The following is a 13587-nucleotide window of genomic DNA, read 5'->3' on the forward strand; positions in this document are numbered from 1 at the left end:
AGAGTAGAAAAACTGTATCATCAAAAACAGTAGATAGATGAACTCTTAAAAGTTATCTATCTGCTCTTTTTTCAATCATTTGGTCACTTTTTAAAACTTTCCCATCTAGACTCATTAATGATACCAAATTGTATTACTTTAGTTTTCTCAAGCCTTGTTTAACTTCTTATGGAGTTAGATCCTACATTGTGGTTACAATGTAAAGTAAAAATACAAGGCAGAAATCACATGCAGTCAGCACCGCCACTATAAAAAAACCCTTAGGAAGGTCCTCCAAAGAAGACAAATACAGCTTATCTCAAACACTGTTTTTTGCCCAGGTAGTGGCACATCACGGTCTCTTCAGCTCAGTTCCAGGCAAAGCATATGGCTTATTCTCAAGGACCACACTAAACATGCAGGATGCCTCTTCGTGTAAACACCAGAATCGCACGCAGCACGGTTGAGATGTGCACATTAATGAAAGGCAAAAATGATCACAGAGGAATGGAAGAAAGAACAGATTTGCATATCTCAGCTCATATACATTTCAGAATAAGCCCAATTAGTGAAACAGTAGACAGCATTGTTAATCATATAGTTCTTTTTCTTCTTTACCAGGTTGGGGTGAGGAGCACCTAATGACCTTACCAGCTACATTTTACAGTGAAGGAATCAACTGAACTTCTAGAACTAGTTTTCAATGGAGCTAGTTTAAAAGCAAACAAGGTAGTTACCAATACTTCCCTAGACAGAAAAACTATTAAATAACAAAGAACATAATTCTTCTACGTCCTACAGTCAATTCCAATGATAAAAAAAGAAAAAAAAAAACCAAACTGCAGTGTAAAAAACTGCTCACATTCCATAAGACTCCACAACAAATCACACTCTAAATGTTACAAATGCTAATGTTGATACCAATGAAGGATTAGTTGAGCAAAAAACACCATTAAGAATTTTACCTTAGGGGCGCCTGGTGGCTCAGTCAGTTAAGTGTTGGACTTTAGCTCAAGTCATGATCTCACAGCTGCTGAGTTCGACCCCTGCGTTGGGTTCTGTATCTCCCTCTCTCTCTGCCCCACCCCAGCTTGTGTTCTCTCTCGCTCTCTCTCTCAATAACAAAGAAATAAACTTGAAAATCATTTAAAAACAAAAAAAAGAATTTTACTTTATATTTTTTAAAAAACTCTCTCTTCCAAAGAAGAAACATCGCAATGCAATAAAGCAAACTATTCATATGATAGAAAGTGCCACAGTATGCATTATACACATATTACTTTCTACTATAAAACACACTGTGGGTTTCTACTGAATTCTGCTGCAGCACAAGCCCAGAACTAGTAGTTTGGTAGGATGATAAGGTTAAAATCACCTGTGGTTTATTAGTAAACATATTCTAGTTGAAAGCATCTATCCCAGTCATGGGTTGCTAGCATGTAAGTATGTCACAAACTTAGGCAGAATTTGAATTATCAAGAGACCATGAAGTGTTATTAATTTTACTTAGTTACTAAAATCAGCAGTATGTCTATCTGCTACTTTCTAGAAATGATTCCAACATCAGGATGCTGGTCTTAAGAATATTTAAGCATAACTTCCAGTGTAATGATAATCGAGCAGCTACAATGGAGGTAGATGGTCATGTCCATCAGAGTTCAACAGGCAAGACCCATGTACAGGTGAAATCCAGTCTGGACAGAACTAGTCAACCTACCCAGTAGCACTCTGCCATCCAACGTGGTGAATGCACAGCTGGAGCCTTATGTAGTGCCTACTCCTGGTAAAATGTACTTACCTGGGAACAGATGTGATTTACTTGCAAAGGAAAATCAAACTACAGAATATTAAGATTCAAAGGGCTAGCAGAATAGGCAACAAAAATATCTTAAGAAAGTCAAAGATTACCTGAATGCATTCGCTCTATAATAATGGACTGGTGAGGTGGAGGTTGAAGAAAATGTGAAGCATGAGAAATTGCAAGAGCTAGACCAGAACCAAGTGGATTCTAGAAGAGAAAAAAGTATAACTCTATATTGATATTACTCTTGCTCTATACAAACTAGTAACTGTATATCAAATTCACAAGTCTCATCTCCTGATGTATATTCTGTAATATTTTAGAAAACAACCTAATTTGATGTATCAAGTTGGCATAATAAAATTTTGCCTTCTCAAGCTAGCGTATACATCATAATATTTTTAAATGTCTAAGCGAACACCTATTTAAAATATAAGAATTTACCATTCTGGACTTGTTGGAATTTTTGTTATGTGCAGCAAGATTGACTGTTGGGGGATCAATAACTGAGCCTGGGAAAAGCTGTGCAAGTTCGGCATTAATCACAACGGAAACTGCTTCATTGGGTGGGGTGAGTGGTGGAGTCATAAAAAGTGGTGTTGTTTTTGGAGTGGGTGGAATAACATCAGATGGATGGATGAAGAATCCGGGGGCTGCCACCGGGTTGGAAGGCACAGAGTTGTGAACAGGACCTACTGCTGATGCTGCTGATGCTGCGGCAGCCGCTGCAGCTGTTGTCTGATGTAACTTGGCTTCCAGCTTTGCTTTCTGTAAAAGAAGTAAAGGCAACAAATGTAGACTGATCCTGCCTACCTGAACTGTAGGGAACACTACACAGGAATATTTTATGAAGATAAACATGATTAACTAGATCCTAGTTAAATAAAAATGAAATTAAATAAAAATGGACTCCACATGAATTGAGCATTTCTTCACTATACGAACTTCATTAAATATTTGATGTAAACTTCCTTGTGTTTCGGAAACTTGGACTTCCACAAAGCAAAGGTGGAAAGAAAGAAGAACAAGGGCACGTAAATAAGGAAACACAGTTCTACTCAGAACGAAATATTAACAGGAGGAGGCGGACTCTCGTGTTGCCTAACCTGATACAATTTGTCACCTGGAACCACATGGGATGCATTTAGAGAACAATAAAAACTCCCAAGCAACTGTCATTATTACTAAATTTTAATCCACATGACTGCAAATCATCTTTAAAGTATTTTAGGTTAGTCAATCTGTAAAAATAGTAACTGGTAACCATAACGTTTGACCAAGAGTGTTTAAACAGAGTTACAACGAATTTTACTAAAAGCCTGCCCCCCCCATATCAACTGTATTCCATCAGATATTTGTCAAACGAAATTTACTTATATAATTTTTAAACACTTAGATATATCACAAAGACATTACCTCAATTTTTGCAGAAAATGATTAGCTCAGATCGGTCAACCTACTTTCCTTTATGAAAATAATGGTCATTTTTACAGTACTTTTTTCAGCTTTTGAAGTTTAGAGACAGCATGAACAAAGAGCCAAAGAGTCTCCAACCTGTTGCTGAAGCTTCAAAAGCTGCTGCTGTTTCTCTTGCAGCACCTGCAGCTGTTGCTCGGCTGAAGCCATTGCATGAGAGAGAGACTGCAAAGCTACCTGGGCTGCTGAACTCAGGGCTGTCGAAGCTTCCCCAACTGTCCCCGATGACAGTCCACCTACTGCAGGAGTAACCCCGAAGGAACTCACTGGTGTAAGACAAGGGGGGGAGAAAAGGGATGAGGAAAAGGTTCATGCAGAAACATGTTCCAAGTATACTATTTTGACATTAAAACTAGAGTTTCACTTTAAAAGACAGTAAGCTATAGAGTATAAAAAAGAAGTCTTAATGATCAAAGTCTTAATCATAAAAGCATACTCATTGATAATAACAGTATTTGAGTTTAAGGGATCCAGGACCTATTTCCAAATCAAAAACAAAACAAAACAAACAAACAAAAAAAAAACCAAAACACAACTTGGTATACCTTTGAACTTAAAAATATTTTCAGCATGTAAGAAATTTCATTTAATATGGCTAAAATAAAAACACAAAATGAGAGTAATCCTATTATACAATTTGAGCTTAATGAATAAACTAAAATTTGCTTTACTAAGTTTTCCTGTAGCAGTACCTCCTTCCTCCTGCAAAAAGTTAAAAAAAACCTTTAATTACATCATTTTAAAAATCTGATGATACTTATTTCTTCATTTTAAAGCATAGCCTAGACAGTCTGGCCCACATAGAATATGTAAAAGCAATGTTTCCTACCATATTCTCCCCAGAACACTAATATGGAGAGAAACATCTCTGATTCGACTTATGTCAAGCAAGTTTGGCACACCAGCTTACACATGAAGATTATCACTAATGGCTCTATGAAATCCCGTAAGTTGAACAATTTCTTTGACTTTCCTTTTCAATGTTACTCAAATATACATTATAAAAAATAACTCATTAAATATTTAACAATATTTGTGGAAAACATTTTAGGAAAAGCTAAGATAAAAGCTTAATTTCACAACATAATGAAATAGGTCAGCACAAAATATAGTTACATTAGGGAAAGATAACCACTACAACAGTAGCAAATTTTAGTGTGCATTACCATGTGACACTGTTTTAATCAATTACTGTATTCAACAGGTAAACAACTCTGAGAAGCAGACACTAGAACTCTGTTTTTTAACTGATGACAGAGAAGTGTGACCTGCAGAGCTGACAGTGGTAAAACTAGGGTTGGAACCAAGGACCGTGTGAAAACAAAGCCAATGGGGAACCACAGTGCCAAGCATGGAGCTTACTTACATCAACTCATTCTGTCTTTGCAATGACGCATAGGTAGGTACGACTCTTACCCATTTTATAGGTAATGAATCTAAAGTTGAGGGAAGTAATTTGCTAATACCTGAAAGGGTCGGGGAGAACCCAGGTATGTGACAGGCTATCTTAACATCTAACAATGCTACACTGTGCTGGGATTAAAAAAAAAAAAACAAAAACTATTTTAAAAAATTAGCTGTAATCAACAAGATAGTAATAACAAACTGTGCATAGCCTTTCACAATTAAAAGTGTCTTCAACTTAAACACACACACACACACACACACACACACACACACACACACACACACTCTTATTACAGAATAGCCATACTATACTTCATTTAACTTCCAAGAATCCAACTCTACAAGCCTGGTCAAAGAAAGAGCAATCAAAACTCATATAAGCTATGTGCCCCAAAATGAAATACATTTGCTTCATCTAATGTTCCACCAAAGAAACAGCTATTAATTCCAACTCTGGAGGAAAATTATTGGACTTACTGAAGCACTGCTGTTGTACTTGTACTTTTTGGGTAATTACAGTCAATATTAACCACGTGGAGTTGAGCCCTTTACTGACTTTAAAATCCAATGCCCAAATACTACTTGTGGGAAAATGAATTAAGTAACCAGAAACACAAGAGACACATCAGCAATCCAAAAGAAATAAGTCATCCTGCAACTACAAATTTTTTAAATCTTTTGATTTTTTGATTGAGCAACATCCTTTTCTATTTTTATACAAAGGGCCTCAAAAACTATATATAAGTAGAGATCAGAAGAAAATAAAAATGACTATAACCACCATTTCTATTCAGTATCATGCAGGAAGTTCTAGAAAGCACAAAAGAGCAAGAAAAAGAAGTAAAAGATAAAATGATTAGAAAAACAACAAAGTAAAATTCTTATTAACAGATGACATGAGGCAGCTCTTCCTGCCCACAGGTCCTGTCTCCATGCTTTAATAAAATCACCTTTTTGCACCAAAAAAAAAAAAAAAAAAAACCAAAAAACTGGATGACATGATTGTGTATATAAAAAGTCTTTAAGAATCTACAAACTATTAGGATTAATTAGCTAATATAGCAGTGTCACAACATGAGATTAATATACAAAAATCAATTATATTTTTATGCACTAGCAACCAAAAAAAAGGGAAATAAAATTAAGAAAAATATCACTTATACTAGCGTAAAAAAATCAAACAGCTAAGGATAAATCTGAAAAAGATGTGCTAGACGTCAACACTGAAAACTAAAAATATCTCCCAGGCAACTGAAGACCTAAATACACTAGATATATCATGTTAATGAAGTAACAGTCTTAATATTAAGATGTCAATTCTCCCAAACTGATTTATATTCAAATTTCAAATAAAAAAAAAATAATAAGCTCTTCGGTGTATAATCTGAAAAGCTCATTCTAAAATTTAAATGGAAATAAATACAGCATGATGATAATAATGCTGTATATAATTAATAATATAATAATAATGCTGTATAGTTTTTAATTCTGCATTTACAATTTCATGTGTTACACCTCATCAGTATAAATGACAGAATTCGGTTTTTTAATCTTTCCTTTTACTATGGGTAGTTGAAAGTTGCTAAGACTAGATCTTACATGTTCCCACCACAGAAAAAGAAATGGTAATTAAGTAACAGGACAGACATATTAGCTAAAGCTATAGTGGTAATCATTCTACAATATATAAATGTATCAAATCAATACATTATACACCTTAAACTTGCTGAGTGTTGTTATGTCAGTTATATTTCAATAAAGCTGGGGGGGGGAAATAGAAACAAAGACCAAGAATCTTTAAGAAAACCTATCTTTAGGGGCGCCTGGGTGGATCAGTCGGTTAAGCATCCAGCTTCGGTACAGGTCATGATCTCGCGGTTTGGTTTTTTGAGTATGAAACCTGCGTTGGGCTCTGCACTGACAGCTTAGAGACTGCTTAGTATTCTTTGTCTCCCTCTCGTTCCGTCTGCCCCTCCCCTGCTTGTGGGCATGTGCACTTGCACGCACACTCTCTCTCTCTCTCTCTCTCAAAAATAAATCCAAAAACATTAAAAAAAATTTTTTTAAGTTTTATGTTAAACCTATGTTTAAGAAGAAAAATGGTAAATTTCACTAAGTATATACTCAAGAGAACTGAAAACATAAAAATGTACACAAATATGCTGCATAACAGCATTTTTCTTAACAGCCAAAAAAGAAGTAACAACTCAAACGTCCATGAACTTCTGAGTAGATAAGCAAAATGAGGTATATCCAAATTGTTTTAAAAGTAGCATATCCATACACTGGAATACTATTCAGTCATAAAACGGAATGGTGTACAGAGACATGCTAAGTGGGTGAAACATGAAAACATTATGCTAAGTGAAAGAAGCCAGACAAAAGGGCCACAAACTATATGATTCTACATTTATAAGAAATGTATGGGGTGGGCAAATCCATAGAGACACAACATAGATTACTGACTGCCAGGCGATGGAGGGGAAAGGCGATGAGGAGTGACTACTCATGACTACAGAACCTCTTTGTGGAGTAATGGAAATATTCTGGAATTAGAAAGTGATGATGACTGCACAACAAACTTTATACCAATTTTTTAAATCTACCAAAAAAGAAAGAAAAACAAAACTGCTGAGTGTATACTACCAGATTTCAAGACTTAATATAAAGTTACAATAATTAAGACAATTAGGTACTGGCATAAGGCTAGAAAAATTGACCAGTGGACAAAAACAGACCTACACCACAGCAGACATGATTTTTAACAGACACAACACCACAGCACAGTGGAGGAAGGGTAGATTTTTCCCATTAATAGAGAATGAGAATTAGTAAACTAAGATGAATTAGAAGCAAACAGCCACAGTAAAAGGAGAGATTTAAAAAACTGAGAATTACATCATTTATACTGGTAAGGTCTAACACATGAAACTGGAAACGCAAAAAGAGAATACAGAAAACAAGGCAGAAGCACTGTTTGTACAGTTAATGGCGGAGATCTTTCTAAGGCTGATGGAAGTTATCAAGTAAGGATTCAGGAAGGCCTATGAATCCTAATCAGGTAAGTACAAATGAAACCATCTATAGGACCATCAAACAAAAATGCTCGGGGGGGGGGGGGGGGGAGAGGGGAGTGGACAGGGAAAGAATATGAATGAATCTTAAAAACGGCTTGAGAGCTGACAGTGACCTTAAAAAAGGAATAATAAGACTGACACAGTGGAAATGACAAGAAATTATCTTTAAATCACTAAGAGAAATAAAAACTTAGAATTCTGTAACATGTCAAAATATACTTCAAGAATGAAGAGAACATCTCTGGATCTAATCAACCAAATGTAAAATTTATTATTCAAATATTCAGACAAATTTAATTAAGTATAGGAAACAAACTGTACCATGAAAGTGATTACGCTAATTTAGTTGGTTATGATAAAAATTGATCAGGACAAATTATAGTTTCTATGATTATGATAAAAATGGATATGTTGCATCAGTCATTACACAGCATATGCACACTGTTTAAGCTATTTAAGGTACTTTTCATATATATATATGAAAGGAATAATGATATAGTGTCTAGGATTTGTTTTGAAGTACTTCAGCAAAGAAAAAATAGCAGAGATAAAGGAAATGTGAAAAACATTAATAATACTGGAACGTGGATAATGGCTATGAGGTTTATTTACCTAATTATTTTTTAAAATTTTAAAATTTCCTCCTTCAAAACTAAGTTTATTCACCATGGGCGGACAAGAATAAAAACAGACGTTACAGAATACTTTTCAAACAAAGAAAATCATACTTGATTGCAGCTCAAATGACAAAAAGGAAAAAAAGAGGGATTAAAATGGAATGAGATAAATCCAAATGAATACTGAATATAAAAACCATAATAATTCATTTGGGAATTAAAATACACATAAAATTAAGGTATAAAAGCACAACTTCATACAAGTCAGAAAGGTGGTAAACGTTCTAGATATCTGCACTGTATAGTACAAACAGTAATTGGACTTCTGAATGTATAAAGGGTATATGTATATTATGACCACTGGGATAACTGCTAAAAAGCGTAAAGAGTAGAAAAATAGCCCCCCAAAATATAATCACCCAGAATAAGAGGAAAGGAAAGAGAAAACATCTAACTGGCAAAAGAGAAAACCTAGTAGAATACCCGTACATTAAAAACAGCAGATTTAGGGGCGCCTGGGCAGCTCAGTCAGTTAAGCATCCAACTTTGGCTCAGGTCATGATCCTGCAGGTTGTGACTTCAAGCCCCGGGTCAGGCTCTGTGCCACAGATACAGAATTCTGTGTCTCCCTCTCTCTCTGTCCCTCCCCTGCTCTCTCAAAAATAAATAAACATTAAAAAAAAAAAAAATTTAAAAACAAACACATCAGTAATTACATTAAATGCAAATAAATATTCCAACTGAAAGACAAAATATCAGACTCAATTTAAAAAAAGCAACGATAGGGGCGCCTGGGTGGCTCAGTCGGTTAAGCATCCGACTTCAGCTCAGGTCATGATCTCGTGGTCTGTGGGTTCGAGCCCCGCATTGGGCTCTGTGCTGACAGCTTAGAGCCTGGAGCCTGTTTCGGATTCTGTGTCTCTCTCTTTCTCTGACCCTCCCCTGTTCATGCTCTCTCTCTGTCTCAAAAATAAATAAATGTTAAAAAAAGAAATTTTTAAAAAAATAAAAAAAGCAACTATAAGCTGCCTATGAAAAATAAAGTTCAAAGTAAAAGGAAGGAAAAATATCTATCCTATTAATAGTAACCAAAAGAAAGCTGATACAAAGCATATAAATTTCAAACAAAGTAATTTTAGAAAAAATAGCTATCAGGGATAAAGAGATAATTCCTAATAATGAAAGATTCAATTCACAAGAAAGACTACAATCATTCTAAATTTGTATGGTAACTTCAAAATACACAAAATAAAAATTGGTGAAACTCAAAATTAAATATCCACAGGCACAGTGACAAGAATTTAACATATTGATCTTATGAACTAAAAGAAACCAAGGAATTAATCAATAAAGACAGAATTCAAATAACACATTTAGCAAATCCACCTGAATGGACATACCACAATTTACCAACAAGTGTAAATATTATTTTCACATATTTATGGAATAGTTATAAAAATTGATCCTCTACAATTCCCAACACAGACTGCAAGACTGACAGAGTAATTTTTGACCATATAGCAATTTAAACAGAAATCAATACCAAGATAACTAGAAAATCCTCATATATTTGGACATTAAGAAGTGCATTTCTTTAATGTTACTTACTAAAGTTGAATATATGCAAAACCCATGAAGCAATAAATCAACTACATTCATTTCCAAGAAAACAGTATATTCAGTAGTACTAAAAGCACCATAATCAAACAACCCAAATATCAATCAGTAGTACACTTATCAACAGTGGGCACATATTTTTTTTTATTTAGACAAGAGAATCTCAAACAGCAATAAAAAACAACCAAGTATCTACAATGCACTGATACATATAAATTTAACAATCATAACATTGAACCAAAGGCAGACCAATAAACACATAAATGTAATTTTATATTATAATTTTTTTTTCCAACGTTTTTATTTTTTTTATTTTTGGGACAGAGAGAGACAGAGCATGAACGGGGGAGGGGCAGAGAGAGAGGGAGACACAGAATCGGAAACAGGCTCCAGGCTCTGAGCCATCAGCCCAGAGCCCGACGCGGGGCTCGAACTCACGGACCGCGAGATCGTGACCTGGCTGAAGTCGGACGCTTAACCGACTGCGCCACCCAGGCGCCCCTGTAATTTTATATTATAAATGTAGACCCTATCCAACAAGCATTCAGAAATGTATAACTAAGTGTTTATACAATGAAAGAAACACCAAGAAAAGATTACTCTAAAAGTTAGAACAATGTTTCCCTTTTAGAGAGTAAGGGAGAAATAAGTGGAAGAGAACATGAAGACACTTTTCAGAGTGTTGGAAAAAAAATTTTTTTAATTTTTTGTATGTTTTTATTTCTGTGAGAGAGAGCGAGCGAGTGAGCAGGGGAGGGGCACAGCGAGAGAGACACACAGAATCTGAAGCAGGATTCAGTTCTGAGCTGTCGGCACAAAGCCTGACGTGGGGCTCGAACTCATGGGCTGTGAGATTATGACCTGAGCCAAAGTCGGACACTTAACTGACTGAGCCACCCAGGAAACTCAGAAAATTATTTCTTGATTTGGTGATCACATGGACAGTTTGTTTTGTCATAAATTGTTGGGTTATACAATTGTTTTCTGTACTTTTTCATAACAGCATTATATTTCATAGCTAATATGTTTTGAAAAAAGTAAACAGGAAGTTGAGAGACTATAGTCACCTTTTAGCACCTTATGATCACAGCTGACTTTGCACTGCACCTGGGTGGCTCAGTTGGTTAAGCATCTGACGATCTCAGCTCAGGTCATGATCTCGTGGTTCGTGGGCTTGAGTCCTGAGTTGGGGTCTGCCCTAACAGAGTGGAGCCTGCTTGGGATTCTCTCTCTCCCTCTCTCTCTCAAAATAAATAAATAAACTTAAAAAAAAAAAAAAAGACTTTGCCCTAACATTTAATAAAAACCCCTTGGCTGGTGATGGTTTCAGTCTGGGTGAAATACATATATGATTGCATACTATCTCTGAAAATACAAAAAGCTGGTTCCATTGTTTGCTTTGTAGGAGATGAAAGGGAGTGTGAGGAATACTTCTCTTCTTCAAACCTAATCTGTGATCTATTACAAAATTTTATACCTTCTGGAAGCATTACTTACTCAAACACATGCATTTTAGATCCTTAATTTCAAGACAGTTCCAAAAGAGTCTGATTTGTAACAAAAGAGTTCTCTGAAAGTGCAATTTCTTGTCACAGCATTTTTCTATTCCAACGTAAATGTATGTCTCTACAAAATGACTATAACAATCCAAGAAAGCAAACACAAATAAAATTGATCCTTCTAGCATCCCATGTAAGATTTTAATTAAAAACTCTGAGGTAAATTACGTAGGCAAAGGATTTCACTTAGTAATTACTTCCACAATCAGAAGATAGAAAATGATTCTGAATAAAAAGGTACTCAAAGAATTGATAATTTATATACATATATATACATACACACATAAACATTTATTTTTTTGAGAGAGAGAGAGAGAGAGTGAGCGAGCTGGAGAGAGGGGCAGAGGGAGAAAGAGAAAGAACCCCAGGCAGGCTCCATGCTCAGTGCAGAGTGCGATGCAGGGCTCAAGCCCACAATCCCAGGATCATGAACCAAGCCCAAGTCAGAAACTCAACTGACTAAGCCACCCAGGTGCCCTGATAAATTTCTTCTAAAAACCCTTCTTAAAAGGTTTTGTGACTTCTCAAACTGTTTTTCCTTTCTGTTAATCTATTGAAGAAAACCACAAACACAAAACCACCAACAGAATTCATTCAAGACAATATTCAAGCTCTTCTGTAACTGTAATATAAAGATAAAACCCTAATATTTTTAATTATAAAAATTTCACTTATTTGTGCCAACACAGAATTGTAAATAAACACTTATCTTACTTACAATGTGAGAAAAAAGCACAGAAAAGAAGGTTTATAAAAAAAAAAAACCAGAGTTCCCACTGATTATTCATGACAAACATCAATAATACCACATATTCAACACACTAAAATATTGGTTCATATGTCTGAAGGTGCTTTAAACTAGCTGGAAAAACAGTATTCCTTCTTCACTCTTCTCAACGATATTACCAAACATACTGTGAACTTTAAATGCAAGAAATAGCATTACAATGCCAAAACTGCACATAACACTGGTCAATAGTTGAGGAGTATTGAGGCTGGGTAAAGGAAATGCAGTCCCTTTTAATTTTCCCTTTAATTTTGTTATGTTTGATATTTTCCAAATTAAAAGGCTTCTAAAATTGCACACATCTAAAAACAAAAGGATTTAAGACCATGTTCTAGAAGGTAGGAAAAAAAGCGCTATGAATTGACTTAGAAAAGAACGCAAAAATACTTAAGAATTTTCCCTCCTATTAATAAGTTTCTATTAACATGACACCAAAGGAACTTATAAATAACATAAACTGATATTTAATTACTTACATACCACTTTGTATTTATGTCAGCATAAAATGCATAATAAAAAGAGTGTATAATAAAAGAAGGTATATACCAGTAAACGTACTTGCATCATCCCTTTCTATTCTGGTGCCATCACTAGTTGACACACAAGTAAAGTGCAGGGGCTCAACTTCTAGAAGTCCAGTGAGAGATGTGAAACTACCTTCGGCAGCTGTGCAACTACTGACCTTTCCATTTCCTATTGCAGAAAAGAGACAAATTTTATGATATGTAAATAAATTTTAAAAAGGCAACAGTCCTATGGAAAATTACACCTGCTACTACAATTTTAATTAGACAAGATGTATAAACACACAATCCTCATACAGGGCCATTCAATTAATATGAAACAGCAACACGTGATCAAGATTTTAAATGAATAAAATATAATAAAACAGCTATTAATATTAGCTATTACACAATCTGTTGAGTATGCATAAAATCAGAATACATTCTGTGATGTCAACTGTATAAGTATGACACTAAATAAAAACTAAAGAAACATTCTAAAATATTAAACAAATTTATCTATAAATAAATCTTTACGTTTCATATATATTATCAATTTTCTAGAATGAGGACTACTACTTTATAACCATAGAAAAACCCCTGAACAATGTTGAGGGTGAACAATGTTGGGGGTGCCAACCCAGCGCAGAGTCAGAAATCCACATGTAACTTCTGACTCCTCCAAAACTTGACGACTTAGAGCCTACTGTTGACCAGAAGCCTTATAGGTAATATAAAGAGATGATTAACATATACTTTTCATG

The 13587-nt window shown here is 35.0% G+C and overlaps 1 protein-coding gene across 26 annotated transcripts in view; it reads right to left on the minus strand.

The window, feature by feature from the left end:
• Positions 1-13587, minus strand: part of BIRC6 (baculoviral IAP repeat containing 6) — a 223456-nt gene that overhangs the window by 132907 nt on the left and 76962 nt on the right. For 7 of the 26 annotated variants that reach the window (XR_006703691.1, XM_045447194.1, XM_045447209.1 and 4 more), the window contains 4 exons: positions 12867-13013; positions 3335-3522; positions 2225-2548; positions 1888-1987 (listed from right to left, as the gene is read on the minus strand). Coding sequence is in view for 25 of the 26 variants with exons in the window: in XM_045447194.1 (XP_045303150.1) it covers positions 1888-1987; positions 2225-2548; positions 3335-3522; positions 12867-13013 (759 nt within the window). In the remaining variant the exon portion in view is untranslated. The remainder of the gene's footprint in view (positions 1-1887; positions 1988-2224; positions 2549-3334; positions 3523-12866; positions 13014-13587) is intronic. The other 19 variants (XM_045447214.1, XM_045447210.1, XM_045447204.1 and 16 more) reach the window with 6 other exon arrangements.

This window comes from Leopardus geoffroyi, chromosome A3, assembly GCF_018350155.1.
Source record: "Leopardus geoffroyi isolate Oge1 chromosome A3, O.geoffroyi_Oge1_pat1.0, whole genome shotgun sequence".
NCBI classification, from domain to species: Eukaryota; Metazoa; Chordata; class Mammalia; order Carnivora; family Felidae; genus Leopardus; species Leopardus geoffroyi.